Source organism: Plectropomus leopardus, chromosome 20 (assembly GCF_026936395.1).
Source record: "Plectropomus leopardus strain MGB_pleo_1.0 chromosome 20, ASM2693639v1, whole genome shotgun sequence".
NCBI lineage: Eukaryota > Metazoa > Chordata > Actinopteri > Perciformes > Serranidae > Plectropomus > Plectropomus leopardus.
In genome coordinates this window covers 12964342-12985849 of record NC_142195.1, presented here as the reverse complement: position 1 = coordinate 12985849, position 21508 = coordinate 12964342, and the positions used below count along the sequence as shown (strand labels likewise).

The 21508-nt window shown below is 39.4% G+C and overlaps 1 protein-coding gene across 1 annotated transcript in view; it reads left to right on the top strand.

Moving 5' to 3' along the window:
- pappaa (pregnancy-associated plasma protein A, pappalysin 1a) overlaps positions 1 to 18281 on the top strand; it is a 120640-nt gene extending 102359 nt beyond the window's left edge. The window contains exon 22 of the mRNA XM_088071170.1: positions 12381 to 18281. Within this exon, the coding sequence (XP_087927296.1) occupies positions 12381 to 12485 (105 nt within the window). The 3' untranslated portion in view covers positions 12486 to 18281. The remainder of the gene's footprint in view (positions 1 to 12380) is intronic.
- The last annotated feature ends 3227 nt before the right edge of the window (positions 18282 to 21508 follow it).

Sequence of the window (21508 nt, the reverse complement as noted above, 5' to 3'; positions counted from 1 at the left end):
CTTTTAAAAAATGAAATTCCTGAATGGTTTTAACATTTTGGCTCACTTCCCAAAAAGAAGTGTGCAAAACTGAAGACAGATTTTTGATGAATAAATTGTCCTTAGTCTAAGATTAGTCCTGAAGTCTGTTCATTTTTTTCTGCTGCAACATAAGATATCACCCTGTAAAAGTGCACCACTATCTTCAGTTTGCAGGCTAGATAAGTTGGTCAGTCTGTTGAGATGCTGGTGTGGTCTTTTCTCTTCAATACCAATGCTTACACAAAATTGGCTGCCCATGGCTTTTAAACTAAAGTGAAAGTTTTTAAATTGTCTGTCCTGCTCCCCTGCCGGGGCTCAGCCCGCCAGCTGCTGTCAATCAAACATGGACATGTCTTTCTATTTTTCTTGCTTTTAATGATAAGAAAAAAATAGTTGACAATAAATTTAAAAAAAACATGTTTGCATTAGTTTTACTGTATAAGAGGATAACTATATGTGATTTCAGTTGGATTTTAATCCTTGCAGAGGAATCTGGCCCTAGTTTACTGCTGCTGTTTTTCAAGCCAAGGATGCTACATGCCGATGGTCAATAGTAGTGTCTGCAAAACAGGTGTTAGCAGTTGACTGAAATAATAACTACAGGCAAATGGAGGCTCAAATTACTTACTTGGTACTAACTTCTGTCACGCCAGCAAAGACGGATTGGGTGAAAAGCAGCTAGATTCCAACTACTGAAACATTCAGTGGGCTGCTACAGTATGATACAGTGAGTATCATACTGTAGTTGGGCTCAAGAACTCCAGGCTGGTGTCTAAATTCTGCTGGAAGGCATTTTGCCCTGGCATTATTTGAAGAAAGAGTCTCGCTGATGTTTTCCACTAGTAGGTCCCCTGGAAACTATTTGGAAAGATACGAAAAATTGCTCTGAAATAACCAATCATGATTTGATTTATTGGCTGCCAGAAGTGTGTGTGTGTGTGTGGGGGGGGGTAACTGTGGGTGAGAAACAAAAAGGAAACACTAAGGAATTAAGCTGATATGTGAAACTGATATGGGAACAGAGGAAAGCCAGATGTTTGATATAATCCCTTTCCCTTGTTAGTTTGTGAGCCCATTGCCTAATTGATGCTGCCTGCTTGCACACACATGTTGGTTAATGCATTTGCCAGTATGAACATTCATGAATGAATCTCAAATCAACCTGAATGTCAGTTTAAAATTATTAGCCACACAGCCCTCCTGACAACTTCATCTTGTTGTTAGATTACTTGGACATTTTTTCCCACATTTAAAATGTCCTCCATATTATCATTGCGGTACTTACGTTTAGTTGGGCATTTAGGTTTAGTTGTTTATTGCTCTTGGGCAAAGCTTATCCTCATAGTCATCCCTATTTGATCTACTCAGTCAAAACAGAAACAGGGTGCTTTGCACCTGATTCTGATTTTCTCCAAACTGAAAACATGCAAGGCACACGGCCAAGAATGGAGTTGCATAAAAACCTTTAAAAACAAAACAAAATGACAGAATATATGACAAAAGGAATCTGTAATTCATTTATGACAGTCTCTCTCCTCTGAACTGCTGAGTAACACACTTGTGGGTGACAAAGGCAGGCAGTGTTTTCCCCCAGGGTGGGAAATCAATGTTCTTCTTTTGACCACAAGTGAAGACTTTGTCCCAACTTATTTAATTGTTCCTGAACACAGATTTTGTTGTTATTGATTTTGTTGTCACAGTGGGGGTCATTTGATGTCAACTATGAACTGTCTGAACTTATTGCTGGTGGCATTTATTTTATACACAGGCAGGTATTGTGTACAGTATATTTAATTGTACTGCTCATCAACAGAAAATATAGGTTTATGGAAAGTGCAAATCATACGTTTGGATGTTTATGAGGTTGGATGTAATTTATTGATTTATTTTTTATTTTTAAGTTTCTGAAGTGACTATCTGTTTTACTGTATTTGGGGGAGCAAGGATGGATACAAATCTGCCAAAATAAATGCTCCACTAAGTCCTATTGAGTTATATTTGCTAATTCTAAATGTGAGTTGTTTTAGGAAATTCTTTGGTCTTTTGAAAAATTAAACTATATATTTGTGATGCTTTTTAAAATGGTTTTCAGTTGGAACAAATGGGCGTGCATCTACTGCTAGCCCACCTAGCTGCTAAGGTAGCCATTAATGTTTACACCTGTCTCGAGCACCAGCCTCTCGTTCATGGGTAGATGCATGCTTTCTACTGCATGATCATACAGTTGGTGGTTGTAGTTTGGTAGAAAGAAAATAGTTCCTACATGAAACTGCTCATAACAAGATCTGTGGTTTATCTTGAGTAACTGGGTCATGATTTCTTGAAAGAGACATTTCTATTGAGTGTTTCAGAAGTATTTTTCTGGTGCTTTGAGCACCACAAGCTGAGCTCTATCTAATTCCATTAAATTCAAGGAAGACAGACATCTCGATATCTCTAACACTTGGCAACTCACACTAAAACAATCCAGATTAAGAAATAACACTACAGGTAAGAGGAAAAACATGCATTTTTGATTTTCGGGTGAACTGTCCCTTTAAGTAGGATAAACCACCTATGTAACAATTCACTCCTTCTCCTCTCACCCTCATTCACTCATTTTCATTCAGTCTTTCTCACTTTCACATACATACAAACATACACTTCAGCACATAAACACTCACCACTTGTTGTTATGCACAGAAGTCAGGTGACTCAGTGGGAATCTTGCTCATTGTTGTTGTCCCCATTGTGTTGTGACACAGCATCCGAGAACCATATGGTTTCCTTCTGATCTTTGGTAATGATGTGAAGGGAAAAATACTCCAGCAGAATATTATTCCCCCTTATCACCTAGAGTCGTATATTCTTTAGTGCTTTAATTCCATCTAAAGAGAATTCTTGTAAAACATAAGCGGTCTCACTTGTTTACTCTTTGACCCTAAACTAATTGTTCATAAAACTATTATGTCTTCGGTCCACTGATGCGGCACACCGATTAAAACATCTGCTTACCCTTTCTCAGTAAAAGATGCCTAAGTGACTTCTTTACAGCAGTTGCACGACTGTTTATTATTATGTTTCCCAACATCAAACACAGTTCCTCTCAAATCTGGAATGACTCAATGGTCCAATATGAAAAATCATAATTTCTGGAATGTAATAAAATTTCTTCCAGATACAACAATTGGGCAATTTCTAATCTTTCCAAACAAGCTTAAATGGTTTTATAGGAATTAGGTAATTATCAATTATTAAAGTTTTCCAGATTCCTCTTGCTTTTACTTTTTTTTGTCAAATTAGAGTTTAATCCTGATAAGAGCTGAAAAACTGAAAGAAAAAAAGGGAAAAGCAGTGGAGCCCAGCATTTACTTTTACTTCCCTTCCCAGCAAATGCTGCTCTCGTCTTTTATTTTGGTAGAGATTTGTGTATTAAGGAGTTCTGGATGACTTGCTGTGTATTATTCCACCCCAGGAGCTTTGAAGGTGCAAGGACTGGCTGCACGTAAGGTCACCACAGGATCTCCCCTTAATAGTTGCAAGCTGTTGGCTGAATTTGGAGAGGCTGGGAGGAGAGGAGGCAAGGGTATGGAGTATGCCTTTCTGAGGGTTGCCTGCGCAACACTTTTTTTTTGTAGGTCCCCCCTCACCCCCCCAGTTTGGAAGGAATTCCTTTCTTGGATGCTGGAAGCAGCACGCAGAGGGCACCGATTATATAGTTATACGGCTTGGCCTCTCTAAAACAACTTTTTCTAAATGTGCCTGTAGGTTTTTCTGTCTGCGTTGGTGGTGGGTCTTGTGTAAGCGCCGAGATTCTTCCTTGTTCCTCAAACCTGTTTACAACTCTCAGTCTGGCGCAAGTATGCGCGATACGTGACTTGCTTTGGGTTATGATTGATGTTTGTGTCTAAGCTGATGGTCCGTGATAGCCACAGCTGACCACTTAACCTCCCTGTCTCTGTTGGTGACTCATGTAGACTAAGCCCTTTCAAAAAAAGCAGCCTGAATGTCATTTTCTGTGTTTTTGGCTGTAGACCTTTTTTTTAGCTATCACACACAGAAGTGGTGATTTTTTTTCCTCTAATTTTCTGCTTTAACATGTTCTACATCAAATAGTCACATAACAGGATGCCAAAAGCATATGCCAGCAACAGCTCTTTATTTTTTAAATGTCTTAGAGCAGATACTTTATTTCCCATTTCCAAGGCTCTGCCAGGGCAGCTAAAGGGGATGAAGCAACAGAGGCACAGATAGAAGCAGGCACGCGCACAAATTGTTGAGGGATTATTTTGGTCATTGCTTCATGAGTTTCTTTCACATCTTCTTACTTTCTCGTTGTGAAACGAATACAATGCAAGCACATGGCAAATCATTCAATAAGCAGGAGCATGCCATTGGCTCCTTTTTTCACAGCTTTTCTGTATCTGTGTGTGGGAATTGGGGCTGAGGGTGGAGGGGGCAAAATGCATATGAGTGGCAGGGGAAGGTTAATGTGGAGGGAGGAGCAGGGCTTCTCTCCACAGCTGAGCAAAGGTGGGTGGGGGTTTTACTACCTTTTTAAGGGTTTCGGTTGTTTGCTGATGCCTAGTGCTCGCACTGATTTTCCCAAAGTCAGTTGTTTATTTATTTTTTCTCTTAAGTTGCTGTTTCTAAATCGTATGTGTGTGCATTAAAGCCCCACTCCAGCTAGGATTGCTTCCTGTTTTTCAGTAAATTTTCTTGCTCAAACAGAGAATGGGGCTGTGGTCAATAGTCAGATGTAGTGAGAATTTGCAAGAATCAGCAGGGATAGCCATAGTGGTCACTCAAACATAAGTTGTGAAGCATTCTCTCCACCTCCTTCACTTGAAGTAAATATGAAGGGAATATAATGTAATGGATTTTATGTTAGCTAGAATTCAGTCACTTCTGAACATTGACCCTTTGGCTTAAGTTTTTAACCCACAGTTGATATGGACAACTAGTTTGTTTGCTGGTTTACATGACGCGAACAGTAAGTCAATGTAATAGTTACCCCATTTGTATATTAATCACTTAACTTGTGTAGTATTGAATTTATGAGGAAAACTGTTTTTTCTTGCATGCGTCTGGTGAACGAAGATTCCAAAAATCATAGAAATTCTTTATGAATCGAAATAATAGGCAATCATGTTTAATAATAGCAAGGCAATATCAAACTACATACCATTTTGTGATGGATTGCACCAGCCATGGAACAGTGATCCACAACTTATAAAATGTCATCCAGGGATGTAAAGCAGTTTTGCAATGATGCTTGTGATACTACCACACCCATCTTTGAACTCTACCGAGGTTTTGAGCTCAACTAAACACCTGTAAAATTTGTTGCCTGCATCTCAGAGGGATGGAATGTTATCAGTTGACAAAAATCTTTTCACAGTCTAATCAGGTTTTATGTTCAGTAAAGGTTTTCTCCTTAAAGACTACAGATCGTTTGTCAGTTTTCACACTTTGCTCAATGGTTCCAGCAACTGATTTATTTGACGACTGACTTTTGATACGATATGACTGAAGTAACAGTGCTGTCATGCAAGGTTATTTGGAGTCATGAGACAGTAGGTGCATGAGTTGGTCAAGACATGGCTCACTACTATGTTTCTTTGAGATCTATTTGCTTTACAGTTATTTCTACCCTGACTCTTGTGGACAGATTGTTGCATTTTAAATGTATAAATATGTATATTAAATTAGTTAAAAATGCCCATAGAAAAAAACAAAGTTGTGCTGTTTTAGAAAATCTAAAATATTTCTTAATATGTTTTGAAAACTGACAAAGTATTGCTGTTATTATTCACTCTTATTACAACTGTTACTCGCTAATGAACAGTGTGTTATGCATCCCTAGATCTGCCAGATCCCCTTTCCCCAGGCCTGTGCCCCTTACACACCTTCTTCCCTTAAAGCACAGGCTGACACGCATATACTGCACACACAGAAATGAGAGGAACTCTGTGTTATTTTGACCTGTTCCTGAGATGGAAGGATGGGGCTCTGACAAGGTCTGCGTTCTTCAGAAGGGCTTTCATGTTGCTGTTAGTGGGTGTCCTCCCCCAGCCCTCCTCCAGCCCTGGGACATGGGGGCAGCATGAGGGCCCCCAGGCCCACAAGGCCAGCTAGTCCCATTTCCCAGCCACCCTGAGAGAACCTCAAGTCAGGGCCAGATGTGGCAGCTGGCCCAGCCACCCTGGAGGTCAAGGTCAAAGGAAACCATGTCAAATTTGCCACCCACCATCATTCTCTAGATAGAGAGATAAACAGAAGTGGCCTTGTAGGGGAAGTGAGGTGTAGTGGGAGGGGTAGTAGGGATGTAGGCTGCAAGAGAGAGGAGCAATAAAGCAAGGTAAAGTAGGAAGGGACTCCAAATGAGACAAGGGGGAAAAGTGTGAAACAGAGAGATAGTGTAATTAAACTTAGGAGTCAGGTGGGAGCGAGGAGCCCTGTGTTCTTTGCTTTAAAATGCCACAGAGGAAACACTGTTCATGCAATTGACAGCTGTTTCTGAAGTGTGTCCGGCCCTCGGCTTGTAAAGTCGTCACATGTAGGCCTCATTTTCTCAGAGGAGTCTGGGCACTGCCCACCTGGCCCTCACATTAGGAACCCCCCCTCTCCACACACACAAACAACTTATTTTATACCCCATTTCAAAGGGGAGCCTGCGTCACTGCTCCTCAGTGACTAGCATGCTCCCCCATGTCATTCCACAGACCTGCTGTCTACAGATCCTCCACTCTCACAAACTTTTGGTGCTGTTTCCTGTGTGTTGCATATACTACCAGCTATAACATTCTACATGAGCTTTACACTGCCATCTAACGCAGAGTGACTAATTTCATGAGGTACCTTTAAGCAAATTTAAAGAAAGTTATACATTGTAAGAAGTGCTCATTATCAGTTGTTTTTAAATATATTACAAAATCAGATTTTAAGATCAGCAGGCTCATCCATCTCTCATTACACATTTCTATTTACACCTTCTATTACTGGAGGATTTTCTGGGCTTAGGAACTTTTTATAATGGTGGTCAGAATCTTCCCGTTTTGAGTAACGCAACAACCTTTATGCATACAAGAACTTAAAGGGGAACACCACCTAAATTAAGATTTCCAATATGTTATTTCCATGGCCTTAAGAATCAATCAATATTTGTTAACATGAGCTACTCTCTCTCTAAGCCAGAAATCAGAGAAGTTAAGTTGTGATGTCAACTATAAAGTCTGAAGCTCCTCTTTAGACAATGAATGGGATGGAGCCTTCTGTCAGCCTTTATTTTGTCCAAATTTTTCCACATTTTCTTAAAGCTTGCAGATACAAACAATAGGCTAACACCAGATATAGTAGAGGCAATGTAATATAGATCAAATGAGATATGCCCATAAATATAGTGAAATGGAACAAATTGGTAATACAGTGAGAAGAATTCTCTTTCTACATGTAGACATGTATTTAATGGCCACACAAACCCCCACAGTCTAGAAGGCTATCTCCACTAAAATGGCACACTGTTATGACCTTCTCTGCCATCCCCATGTTTCCATGTTTGTTTTTGTCCTGAACTTTTGGCTCCACCCTCTGGTCTTTTGGCTGTATTTATGGCAACATGAAGGACACATGGAAGTATGTGTTACGGCCGGCTAGTGGACCGCAACAAATAAAAGAAGCAAAGCAAGTAAGGCAAACCAAACCAAAACAATATTTTTTAATACAACTGAAGAAAAAGGTGATGGGGTGTGGATGTGTGAATCAGTGGTGTTTGCAGGTGAATGGATGCAGTTATCATGTGTGTTGCGTGTTGTAGGCTAGGTGCGAAAAGAAGAAGGAAAAAATGGTGCCTTGCGGTGAGGCTGGCTGATGGCAAGGCAGAAGCAACTCTGGGACCATCCGCAGCACGGCTTAAATAATCAGGACCACTGGCCAGGTGTTCCCTATTATGCAGTCGGCTCCACGTGGCCCAGGACCTGGAAACACAAAGAATACACAGTATACACGCCCACAGGACCTGACATCCGGGAAGTCACCACCCCCCAAAAAGTCAGGGTCCTGAAGGGAACCCTGACAACCAACCTGCCAGCTAACTTTACTCAATTTACACAATGCCAACTGCACCCCCAGCAGCACCGAACTCCACAAGAGACTAAACAACCCAAAACAACAAACAAAAACAACAGGATAAGAGGAAAATAATGCAAGAAAAAATAAAAATAAAAACCCACCTCACCTTTTCCATCCCCCTTGGCCCCATGGCTCCCCCTCCATCGCCAGCAACTGGATCCTGGAAGCATATTTAAGAGGGGAAAGGGAGGCCCAAGGAACCAGACAGAGCCGAGAGGAAATTAACACAAAGAACAAGTGTAAAGACATTACTCAGAAGGCGCACAAGACAACGCGTCCACTACCAGCTTGTCCCGCCCATTGACCCAGTGGCTAACTGGTCGATATACCCGCTGCCAAAGAGCGTTCCTCACATCTCTCTCCCACCAGCAACTACTGTCCAGCCATTGTCCAACTGCAGCCACAGTGGTGCGCGCCACCACCACCATGAGTCCAAAGTATTCATCAGCCAAGGCACTGGCTTCCATCTCCAATATGACGCCTACCAATAGCAAACTATTTCCTGCTGCTTGAAAGCCAAACATGCACCTGAGCTCGTTATTACTGGCGGAGACGAGCCCTCGGCGCCCGCAGCAACAGGCCCAGCTTCTTTACCTTTAACAAGTGCGCTATCAAATCAGCTTTAACACTTTACTTCATCCTCTTATCTCCAACTTCGACCTTGTAAAAGTCAGTTATCTTAACCAGCTGATGAATATCTGCACAATTTCATCCATTGCACACAATCCACCCAGTGACAACAGAACGTATAGTGTTCAGACCCACGGCAAATCCCAAAGGGTAGACACCACTAAAGCTTACCAGAGGAATCACTCCACAGATAACACTCATGCACAGATCAACACTTAACCTTTCCCTATCGCCGCTAACGGTCACAGTCAAAGCGGAAAAAACTGACCCAAAAACAGCCTCGCAAACCCAAAACGCCTAAAAAAGAAAAACATTACAAACTTATCAAACATAACCACAAAGCACATCACCCAAAGTGCAACAAACTCACCATATAAGCCTAACAACGTCACCACAAACAAAGGAAATCAAAGGGCTATCAAACTCAAAATAAGTAAATACATTTTAAAAAAGCAATGAATACATGATGTTTACAACGTTTGAGATGGACCTATCTATTTTTGTATGTAAAGGGATTTTAAAATAGCCCTTAGACCACAGAAATATCATGGATTTGGAAAATGCGTGTGGTTCTCCTTAAATCTAGATTCAAGTCAGTTGGAAGGAATCTGCTCCTTTTAAGATTTTTTTTCAGTGATAATCTGTAAAAAAAAAAAAAACAGTAACGATAAAAAAACATGAGGTTTCCATTAGTATTAAGCAAATCAAGATCAATTTGGATTTACATGTTTAGTCAGTAGGAAGTGAGTCAGCTTCAAACTTTGACATTGTTAATGCACAATCTAATGGGCACTATTGTTATGGATGCATCTTTCAGTAGATGGGAAATTCTCATTTCTTTCTCATTCTGATGCTAATGCATTTAGTAATTACCTGACTAACCCTCCCAAATAGTATTGGCTTATGATGCAATTTGTTTGATGGCATTACAGTAGTAGTATGGGTAATTATACAGCAGCTTCTCTATATTCAGATAATAGCCCCAAGACCCTCCCCTGGATACAACTCCTCCCATAGCAGCCAGGCAGCTTTCACTAATAGCATTGAACTAATTGCTGTCTTTGGCATGAGGCACAGTCTACTTTCTGTCTGTGTTGGTTACAGTGGCCAGTATTGTTGTAACATTTACATTGTGTACAGAGATCCATTGTGCAAAAAAGACAATACCACTCAGCCCTAACAAGAAAAAGCGACACCGCGGGCCCCCACAGATTGATCTGATAAGCCACCAGGACACAATTGCAGACATGCCCTTGGTCTGCTGCCTGCCTTCCATGACTTGGACCACATGTGTTCCTTGTTTGGCCTGGACACATTTTGTGTACCCAAACAGCTGAAGCAGGCCCCCCGAGAGGCAAACGAACAAGGCAGCAGCAGCTGGTGCCGGTGACGCATTGCCAGCGTTATACAGTGACATCAAATGCCAGGGGCAATGGCCAGTAATCTTCCGGTGCTATTTTCACCTACAGTTCACTTTGACATCAGCCTATTAGAGAAACTGGGATATCGATTTCTTTGATATTCTGACTTGCCGCAACAACAATCATTGTTTCTCATTGACTGACAAGTGTCCATTTTTTTCCTTCTAACTGCACACCTCCGACACACTTTTTTCATCTTTCGTCTTTCTAAACTGATGCCACAGTATCAGTGCCTGACAGTTAAACTCTGACTTTAGGTACACTGTGTACACAGACTTTGTGTACCCATTACAAAATGAGACAAATGGTCTAATAAGAACCACAACAATTTAATTTCAAACCTGTTTGATATTTGTAAGAATCTGGACTACATCTTCTCCAAAGGGAGAGAGAGTGAGCTAGCTTGTGTATGTGTGTGTCTATCCAACAGAGGGAGAGATGGGGAGAGCTAGGTGATATGCATATCCACTGGAAATAGTGACATCAAAAAATATCAGTTCATACTTTTTTATACATTTTGATCCCATGGCTGTTTGTTGTATTGAGACAACTTCATTACATTATATCAGTCTGATAAAAATTAAAGATTTCATAAGATTGTCATTTCAGCATTTGCCCCAAAATGACATTTTTATGTTCATGTGATTAAGGCCTCGAGTGGCAGTAGTAATTATGATAGGAGTAAAGGAAGAGGTCGAGTGACGTTAATATAGAGTGACAAAATCACTGAGGAGGGAAGTCCGGTTGGATGGATGGGTCAACAGAACATTGGACAAACAAGGGAGACTGCTGTTTATTGTCTGTTTTGAACAATTTCATCTTAACCACATGTTTATTGTTGTAACCATGATGACATAGCTCCCTAATCTTTAAGCTACAGTTGAAAAGATAGTCTGTCATATTTGCTGAAACTGTCACTATACCCTGACAGTAGAACAGGAAACAGATAACAGATTAAAAAAAATCATGTTCCTCAGCCTCCTTATGGTGCTCCTAATGGCATTTGCAAGAATCTATTGTGCCTGAATGAAAACAACCAATCAGAGTGAGGAGCTGCCAATCATGTCAGTCACTGTTTGTGATCTACAATCAAACTGTCAAACTAGGCAGCACAGATCAAATATGAATCAAGATTCTGTTCCTATGTTGCCTGTTTCTTGATTCAAATGTTTTCAGAAACATATTTTAGTGTACGGTTCAGCTGTAAAATGAGAGAGTTTGCTCCTGCTTTGTTTTTCCTACACATGGTAGCCGGTTAACACACTATCTCATCTGACAGCTAAACGGCACACTTAAATATGATTATGAAAACACATGAGGAAAGAATAGGCATTGCAGTAACAGAATACTGATCAAGTAATTTTAGAGTGAGAGAGTGCAACTTCAGTGATGCTTGCGGACCTCGATGCAAGAGTCTTGGTCCTGACCGCATCACTGTCGCGCTTCAGTGACGTTAAAGCACATGCTCTCATGTAATATTGCAAATATACAACTATTACCAACAAAATAAAAATATTTAATCAAAATGTATTCATATTCTGGCCTGGGGCAGTTAGATCTCAAAATAAAAAGCTTTTGACTGTTATCCCCATTTCCATGGATGTGCAAATGCTTTCTAGAGATCACTGATGGTGTTAACCATCTTTTCATACTTTTCATACTTTTCAGCTGTATTTCCATTTTTAAAGCATAACTCATTAATGTAGTGAAATTGATTTTAATGATGTTGCTGTCCGCTGCCTCAAATGATATGATAATAATATTTCTTCTTCGAGAGCAATGATTTAGAAATGGCGGAGTAACCCTCTTGTTTATGAGGAAGGCATGCTGTTGTGTAAATTTAAACACCTCAGATTGCTTGGTCAGAACTACTTGTTGCATAATTTATATTTGATCAACATTGCCTTGTTTATGTTTCCTTTTGGGTCCTTCGTAGTCTGTATTTTGCTCCAACTTCATGGCCTTCTCTTTTGCTTTCATTTTTTTGGTGTGTTTTTTTTTTTGTTTTTTTTGCTTTTGTTTTTATTCTGGTATTGCCTTATTTTATTGATAGCACACTTTTTTGTTTGTTTGTTTCACGGTGTTCTGTGAAGCAAAGTAGTCATTTTGACACAAACCTTTATATTTTTGTGCTTAAACCTTTATGCATACTAGCGTGTGATCCAAAAATGGTTTACAAATCTTGTCTGTCCCACCCAGGTGATTCCATTCCCTATGTCTTGTGACATACGGGATGAGTGCTCCTGTCGGGATCAGAATGCTATAGAGAACAGAAAGGATGAACATGTCCATTCCCTGGGGTGACCAACCTGAGCAGGGACCTCTGTTCAATGTCCCAGGACCCTTGCTCCAACACAACACAGCCAGAGTGGCCGAGGCAGACCCCTCCTTCATCCTCCTCTCGGCCTCCAATTTCCTGCACATGCTGCTTAACAGGCATACCTCTCCATCCATACTGCAATCCCAACCAGCTGAAATGCCTCAGCCTCCACATCACAGAAAGATCTAGAATAAAGGATGGGACTCATAAGACTCCACAGGAAACTTCATTTCTCAGCTAAAAGGAAAGTAACCCTGCAATATCATCATTGAAAAACAACAACATATATAGCAAGGAGAAAAAAATTAATAACATGAAACAGACTTTTTTTTTGAAAGAAAAAGAAAACAAGCAAACAAAAAAACCTAAACAAGAACATAACCAAGCCTAGGTAGCATGCCTTTTGTTCAGTTTTGTGCTGGCTTCAATGTCTATTTTAGTGACCTTGCTCTACAATCACATGATTGAACCAAAGGTAAATCAAAATGTGCAAGTGGGGGATTGTGTTGATGTTGGCTCTGTGTTTTGCAAATATGAAGGAAATCAAGATGTTAAAAATAATCCTCAGACCCTTTGAAGGCATGTTCAACACCTTTTTTCGAAGGGGCTAGAAGTTTGAGCTTATATCATTCCTGGTTTCAAACTGGTCAGATGTTTTTTTTCCTCTATGTCTTTTTCGGGTAAAGTGTGTTTCTTCATAGGCACATCAGAGGCTGTAGAGGTTATTCCTAGCTTGGTGGGGAATGAGACAGCCATATTGTTAAGTTTCAAGCCACAGTTTCAACACAAAAGCCAAAATGAATTGCACAAACACACACACAAAAGAAAAGTCAACTAGTTGTTGATCAACCACACACACAATTTCCTAAGACAATTTTATACTTTGAGCAAAATCCTGAATGCATAATTAAAACATTTTTAGCACGGCTTCTGCTACTGTGTTTGCTGCTACTTGCCATCCTCACATCATGATCTCTAATAGGGTTAGACAGCTCTGTCTGCCTTGCTGCTTACAGTACCTCTTTAAAGCATCCATTCACTCTTGCATGTTAGTCCATACTATTTTCAGAGAATACATGTTGACGACACCACATATGAAATGCACTAAGAACTTTAAAAAAACCCAGAACCTCACTTGTCATTCCCATTTAACCCCAGCTGCCCAAGAAAAATACTACATACATTGACCACGACTTAAAGAATGTCATCGTTAACACCTCACTTCGGGTTGGGGTGATGTTAGTCTCAGTTTGAACTCCTCCCTCATGCTGCTTGATCAGAACTTTGTTACCTCAAGCACTGATTCAAAAAAATAATGTTTAAACTGAAAATAAAATTACCCCAGCCCTGTTCAGAATGTAGTCAATGCTTGTCAGGAGTCTGTGGCTTTTTTTTTCCTCTTTTTTTTTGATCGCACAGTACTGCACCGCACAGTCACCCGCACAAGAGTACCGCAATAAAGGGCTAGATATAGGCTCTTAGTGATAAGAAGTGAAAGGAGATCACATCTGACACATACATATGAGCGTATACACACATGACTCTCATTCTCACCCCTCCCTTTAGTATTGGACTCTCAGCTCTGCAAGCAACAATGCTATACATGAATATGACATTTGGATGTATATGTCAAGACAACGTTTGCAGTCACAATATGATCAAAGGTCCCTAAGAGTCTCATCTGGGTCTCGTGTTTAAGTAATTGATTTTACCATTACATGTGTCTCTGCAGTAAAAAGTGCACTTGGTTATTCCAATCAGCACTTCAGTATTGTGAACTCGGGTGTCCGTCCTCACCAATGAACTTCTCTAGATTATATGGCTGCTACAATAGCTTTGTATTTTGTTATTCTTCATTCCAGACACATATACATTAGTTTTTCTCATGCACATTTGAAGGCTGCCTCGCATATTGGTCCAAATTTTGCTGCTCTTATTCGGCTGCAACCATAGTCATGGTTACTACCAGCATGATTATGACTTTTTGTTTCATCTGGACCAATGGCAAAGTCCCCCTGACTCATATTAGGCTGCTGGAGCATTCCAGATTATCCTCATCAATAAAAGCTCTATAGCTTCATGTTAGTGAAGAACTAACACAATTCCGCAACATGCAGAGAAAGTGAAAACGTATTATTTTCCACCAAATACAAAGAAAAAAAAAATCTAAAATTATCATGTAAATATTACTTTATGTTCTTGATAGACAGGAGCATTGAAAAATTTTTTTTTTTTTTTTCATGTCTTTTCTTTTTTTTTTTTTTTTACAAAATGTCATATTTAATCAGTGTTTGTATTATTGACCTCATTTACTGCACTTTTTTTTAGTTTCCATGTAAGAAGAAAAAGTATATCTTTCGGAAAAATGTTTAGAAGCTGCTATTGTCAGACCGGCGATCTGAAACAAACTGTATGTTATGATATTCAATTGTTTGACTCCCTGTATTGCTATTAGCTTTCCTATCAGTAGTGTTTTTATTTGTATCCGGCCATAGATGCTCCTCTTCAACCTAGACTGACTTTGCATAAGAGGTTATCAATGAAGTAGAGAGGTATTGTCACTATGAACCACATATCCATACATACATCTATCAATCAAATCCCCCCTTAAAATAGAGACTGCAAATTAGTTTGTCTTTTGATGTGCCCTGATGTGTGTGTAGTACATCATCTTAGGTTAAAGGTGTAAATTTTGTCAGAGAAACCAAGAGATGTCAAGGAAGGAAAAGCTTAAATGAAGGAATTCCAATTAAAAAGGGACTCTTGAGAGACTTTGTAACTTTTATGAAATTTCACAAGGACATTGTAAAGATTGCATCATCTACAAAGATTGCATTTAACACTTTATATGAAAAAACATATATAGTCCTGGTAAAAGACAAAAAAAAACTTGTATTATGTTGATATTATCAAATTATATGTCATATTATTACTCCAGATACTGCTGCTTTACATAGAACTGTTACCAGTGGGGAGAGACTGACCTGCAATCACTATACTATGCTGATGACATGCAGTACTGTGGTTCATCATCTGCCTTTGAGGTCACTGGAAAGCCATTCTAGCCGTTTGAATGGATGAATCCGAAATTTGTCATTGGATCTTTCCCTTTATTCTAGTTCACATCACCTGAATTGCTTCCAAATACTTTGACTAACTATATATAATACTCTCCTCAATGATTACTTGTATCATTAGTCAATGTCTGGATACCAAAACAACAGATCGTTATTACTAGCAGAAAGGCTAAAGAATGTGACTGCATGTCAACTTGAAAAATTATAATATTGGAGAAGGTACCCATAAGCCATAGTTAACCAAGATATTCATGGAAGGAAGTATAAGATTACACATTGGATGAGGACATCACCTCTCTACTGTAGTCATCACAGGATCCCTTGCTGTACCTCATGCCTGTAATGTTTGCTGCTTCTATATTTTTGGTATTTTAGTGACATTTTTGCGTCTCATAACAATGATGTAAATAGTAGAACTATTTATTGAGAGTGTTATACTTTTTTAAGTTATATTTAATGTCCATGTAAGTTATTTTTTACATTGTTCTTATAAACAAAAACAAATGAGAAAAAAAAAAACATTATTGGTTGTGAGTCAAAACTGTCATTTTGTCTCTGTCAAGTTGTGATCATTGCTGTCACGCACTGATCGGACACACAACCACACAAGAACAACACAGAGAACTTGGCTCATTGGTCATTAAGTGTAGATGGACACTGCTTGCATCCAATGAGGATTCATCACATGTTCAAATGTTACTGAGTGCAGTGTATCTTTTTTTTTCTCTTTAAAACCAGAATGTAAAGTTTTCTTTGTATTATTATTATTTTTTTTTTTAAATGCACACATTAGTCATATGTACCAGGAGTTGTGAAAAGAGAACCAAGTATATAATGGTCATAAATCCATAATATAGCAAATGTTTTGACATACCAGTGTAAGGCACGAGGGATATATGTACCCAGCCAGGTGAGGACAGGAGAAGTGGCATATAGAGGGGTCAAAAATGAAGGTCAGAAGGCAGCCGATGGTGTCCCAGATAGAGTGTTCTTGGATGGCGGAAAAGTAGAAGGTGGGCAGGGAGCAGAGCTAGGGATGGGTGGGCTGCTTTTCCTGGCCTGTCTAGCTATTTGTCCAGGTGTGAAAATGTGTACTCACAGAGGCTGCCCCTGGGCCAGGGGTGGCCAGCGCTGACTGGCAACAAGCCGAGGCCAATGAGTCAGAGTTTCTCCTGGGGGTGGCAGCCATCCCTTTCTGGGACTCCCAACACCCCCTCTCCTCACTCTTCTCCCTACCTCCGCCTCCCCACTCCTCGAAACACTGCCTCATCTGTCACTGTCAGGTATGCCTGCGCGGGGCTGCCAGGGTCAAGCTGGCCCTGTGAAAATGAGAGAGGATGTTTGCCCAGCTTACAGAGCCTTTTGAAGTTAGGCTGAAGGAACACAGTTCTCCTCACCTAGAACCTATGCTTATCACATAATATCATTTGTGTAGCAGTCTTTTTTGACAGGCTTTGATACCTCTTCACTGTTTCCACCAACAGTCGCTCCTTTGTTTCTAATTTAACACACCTGGTTGTTGTATTGCTCATCTAAAAATGGCAGAAGCTTTTTCGTGTCAAAGTCATTACAAAGTGACGGGGAGTATAAGAAAGAGTGTCTGAAGCCCTAATCTTTTTGCTCAGATCATTGTGGAGAAAAATACTGATGTGCCATCTTGTTGTAAGACATTTTCTTTGTGTATTGTAACACATGAAGTACCTCTCACAGGCCTCTGGTTATAGAACGGTCCACTTATGTCTGTTTCCTAATCCCTCAATAAATAAAAAAAAGGTTAATTGTCCTTTTTTCTATGTGGGAAGTACAAGAGAAGTGTATTTACATATTATGTGGATATCTAGTGGTATTACTGCAATGTTTCGTACCCGATTGCTCAACAAATATATTTTAAGATGTAAATAATATTATATGATGATTGTATTTGCAAAACATGTACTAACTGTTTGGGAGTAACTCTTGGATTGATTTTTATCATAACTATTATACAAAGAGATGAACCGTGAATATGTTGTGCATTGTGTCAAAGTATCACTTGCAAGACAGAGAGAAAAAAAAAAGAAAAAAGACCTGTGATGCTTTACCACACCACTTGCTGTCAGCATTTATTTGTTCATAATGGCTTAGTACAAGCACTGTTGTCAGTTGTCTAAACCATGAATTTATCCATTGAGTCATGACTTATTTATTTGTTGTCAAGATGAATAAAATCATAATGGTCATTACCAGGTCTTAGGAGTCTGTTGGAATTGATCCTCATAATCAAACTTGACTGATCCTTGTCACGCATTGAGAAGTTCATTTCAAACTTTGTCTGCAAAACAGCTTTTGTTCCTCCTCACGTCATACTGTATATTGTCAAGTCTTATCCCAATGCCTTTGTGTTTGCTGAGAATTTCACCAACACTGTAAAGGTAGCCATCAGACTCAGTAGTCCCTCCCTCCCTCTGATGGCCTCCTCTCTCTTTGGTTCTTACACAGTATGCACTTTTTCAGGCACATATACAACAGATTGGACTTTTATGTTTCAGTCGATGTTTCTGTTTTCACAGTTGCAATTATATATATTTTTGGTGCTCTGGTACATGGCAAAACATGTCTAATGTGTACTATATTTTCATAAGGAAGAGTCATAAAGATGAGTATCATGTTCATTTTGCTGTCATTTATTGTGTAGAAATAAAACACTGGTTAAAGTGAACATCAGCTTGAGGAGTGTGGTCAGTTCTTTTTTTGCCATCGCTGCTGCAAAAGTGTGTCCATGTTAATTTTAAGCTGTTTTATATTGACTTTTTTTAACTCTTGTTTGCCTGTACACAGTGTCTTTCTTTCAGGAGATCCAAAGTGAGCCCTAAAATACAGAAAGAGCTGAGGTGGTTTCAAAAGAGGAGCTCATTCTTTAAGCCATCATTGATACATTGGCATCGAAATGTGAGTACTGTTCCTGGCACACCAATGACGTTAATGGCCTAATTTGTGAGAATGAACATCAAGCTACTGATTTTTAAAGTGCAGTTAATGTTGCATGACTGGAAAGAAACTGGATCAGAGCTTAAAGGAATAGTTTGTTGAGGGAGATGGAAAAAGAAAATGCTTCCCAGCAGCTCACATGCAGAGAGGCATAGCCACCTTCAGTTAATGATATAAATTAGAGTAATTCATAGGGCATGGCTTGTCTGTTAGTTCAGTGACTGATTTCCTCCCTTTTCCAGCTCAATGTAAATATTTTTCAGCTGGATCATGTGGTAAATTGGGTAAAACCTTGGAAATCACAACACTGCACTGCATTCTACAATTGCAGAGTTAAAACCTGATAACAGTTATTTTCATCTGAGTCTTATTTTGCCATCATGGTAACTAATTCTGATCCAAATATTGCTATGATATTGTGCAACTTCACTGTTGTGTTTTGTACCGCATGGGCTTCTCTTCACTGAGGTCTTGCATAAGCAACTGCAGGGTAAGGCATGGTTGGGCTATAGCCCTATCAGAAATAGCCGTAGCCCCACCTTAGCCCTACCACTGAACAACCAAGAAAAGTACCACATCAACTCATTTCATTTTCATTTATGTTTGCCTGTATACTGTGCTCACCAACTGACAAGGTCCAACAGCGCCTCCGCATCCTCATTGCGTAAATCAGGGTCGTGTAGTGATGGCGACAGCTTCACACATTTAACTGATCCAAGTTCAGGAGTGGAATCGCCCCTCTTTTATTAAATCTCTGGGTTAGTTATCAACGTAAGCATATCACTGACTTGAGATCAGTGGGAAAGCTTAGCGTCACTCTTGTGCGCCTTTACCAGCTAACATTTACCACTACCACCATAAGAACTAGCTAGTAGCTAACCAAACCGGAGTTAGGAAATTGAAATGTCAAAATGGACTGTTTCATTTTCATACGCCCACAGACAGAAAATGTGCTGGGCAAAGCTTTATATCCACACCTGAGGAGGAACAGCACAGGGAGCAGCCTGCTTCCTCTTCCTGCCAAAGGGAATGAGTTTAAATATGTCTAGGCAAACTCTCTCTCTCTCTCTCTCTCTCTCTCTCTCTCTCTCTCATTCTGTGTGTGTGTGCCCGCAGAGTAGACCGTCTCCATCTGATGGTTTGGTGTTGTGTGTGAAAAAGGAGTCAGTGCAATCATCCAATAGTAATCATCTTAACTTGTGTATCATTTCTGGTCGTTAAGAGGGCGGTATTACTTGTATTGAAATTTTGAAATTGATTTGAGCCCTATCTATAGTGGCCCTGAAGTGCAAAACAAAACGACAAATCACAAAACACAATGGCTAATAAGAAAACACAACTGCAAATAAGAAAGCACAACAGCAAATCATCACGTGAAAGCAGCATGTCCTTCTGGTTAAAACAATCATGTCGCCCACAGGTGCCAACCTTTTCTGTTAGAAGTTAATGTCATTGTGTTTCTTATTTGCGGTTGTGTTTTCTTATTTGCGGTTGTTACTTCTTATAGCTGTTCTGTTTTCTGATTTGCGGTTGTGTTTTCTTATCCGCGTTGTTTTCTTATTTGTGGTTGTGTTTTGTGATTTGCTGTTGTGTTTTGCACTTCAGTGCCACAGTACCCACCAGTGTATGGATTAGCCCCACATTTATATAGCCAAAAAAAATTGTCTGCTGTTGCCATTGAGGTCTTGTGCCAGTTCAGGCAAGGTCCGGTTATCATCTGTTCATTCATTATTCAATTCTATCTCAAAAACTAAAAAACAAAAAAACAAATGAGAATTTTGTTTATTTGTTTTTCTGTATAAACCAAGTACTGAAGAAAGACGTTTGTTTTCTCATGATCTACTTAAAAGTAAAAATCAAATAAACAAGAAACAACAACAAAAGTCAAATTGACATTGTTCTTTTTTAAAAAAAATGTTTTCTTATTTCTGATGGAGTCATTCTGCTGCGGCTCCGCACTTCACGCATGCACTGTCAGAAGAGTGAAGCTCTGAGTTAAGGACATGATGGAGAAGATTTAAAAAATATTTCAGGTCATCAGAGCCGAGTGAACACACACAAGCCCTCAGTCTAACTGGTGCACCAGTCAAAACTTTTAGTTGGTCATAATTCTTAGCTCTAGTTAGACTTTACAGCCAGGCATACGTCCAGTATGTTCACTCTGCTCTGATGACTGTATGACCTGGCGGTTCATCTATCTTTTGGTCACTGGATTTTCCGTTCAACAACGGGTATTGAAAATAAAAATAAAAAAAGGGTGGTTATTGGATTTTTGTTTTTAAATGCAAAAAATAAAATTGAAATACAAAGTGTTTTTCTTTTTCATGGTCAAAAGGAATAAGCTTTATTTAAAATAGGTTTGATTTTCATTTTCTACATTGTAGGCTATATCAAAAAAACAAAATCACTTAGAGGCAGAAACAAACAAAGGCCTGTTTTTTTCATTTTCTAGGACCGGATGTGGTCATGGCGAGGGTGCCATTAATTTTGTCATCACCACTGTTGTACCGTATAGTGAGCTCTCTGTTTACCACAGTCTCTGTTATCAAATGTCTGCAGTGCAAAAAGCACATGCTAAGGTTTTTGTTGTTTTGCAAAACAGAAACTGCTGTACGTAAGTTTTCATAGCAATACGATTTATATGTCTCCTAATTATGTATCTGTCAATGCACAGGCTAAGATCTATCATAATTAGTATTATTACAACAACATCTCATTCTTTGGTTTCTTTTGATATGATGTAAACACACTACAAGACAAGCGGTCAAGATTAAACAAGGAAGTGTGGGAGTGTTGGATACCTAACTACCAAATGGGCTATATAATGACAAAAATAATGACATACAGAATAACATAATGCAATTATATACCGTGACTTTTTTGTGCCATTTTGGATAACATACTATACTATGACATTTTGATGCTATTTGGGATGACATACTTTACTATGACTTTTTCATGCT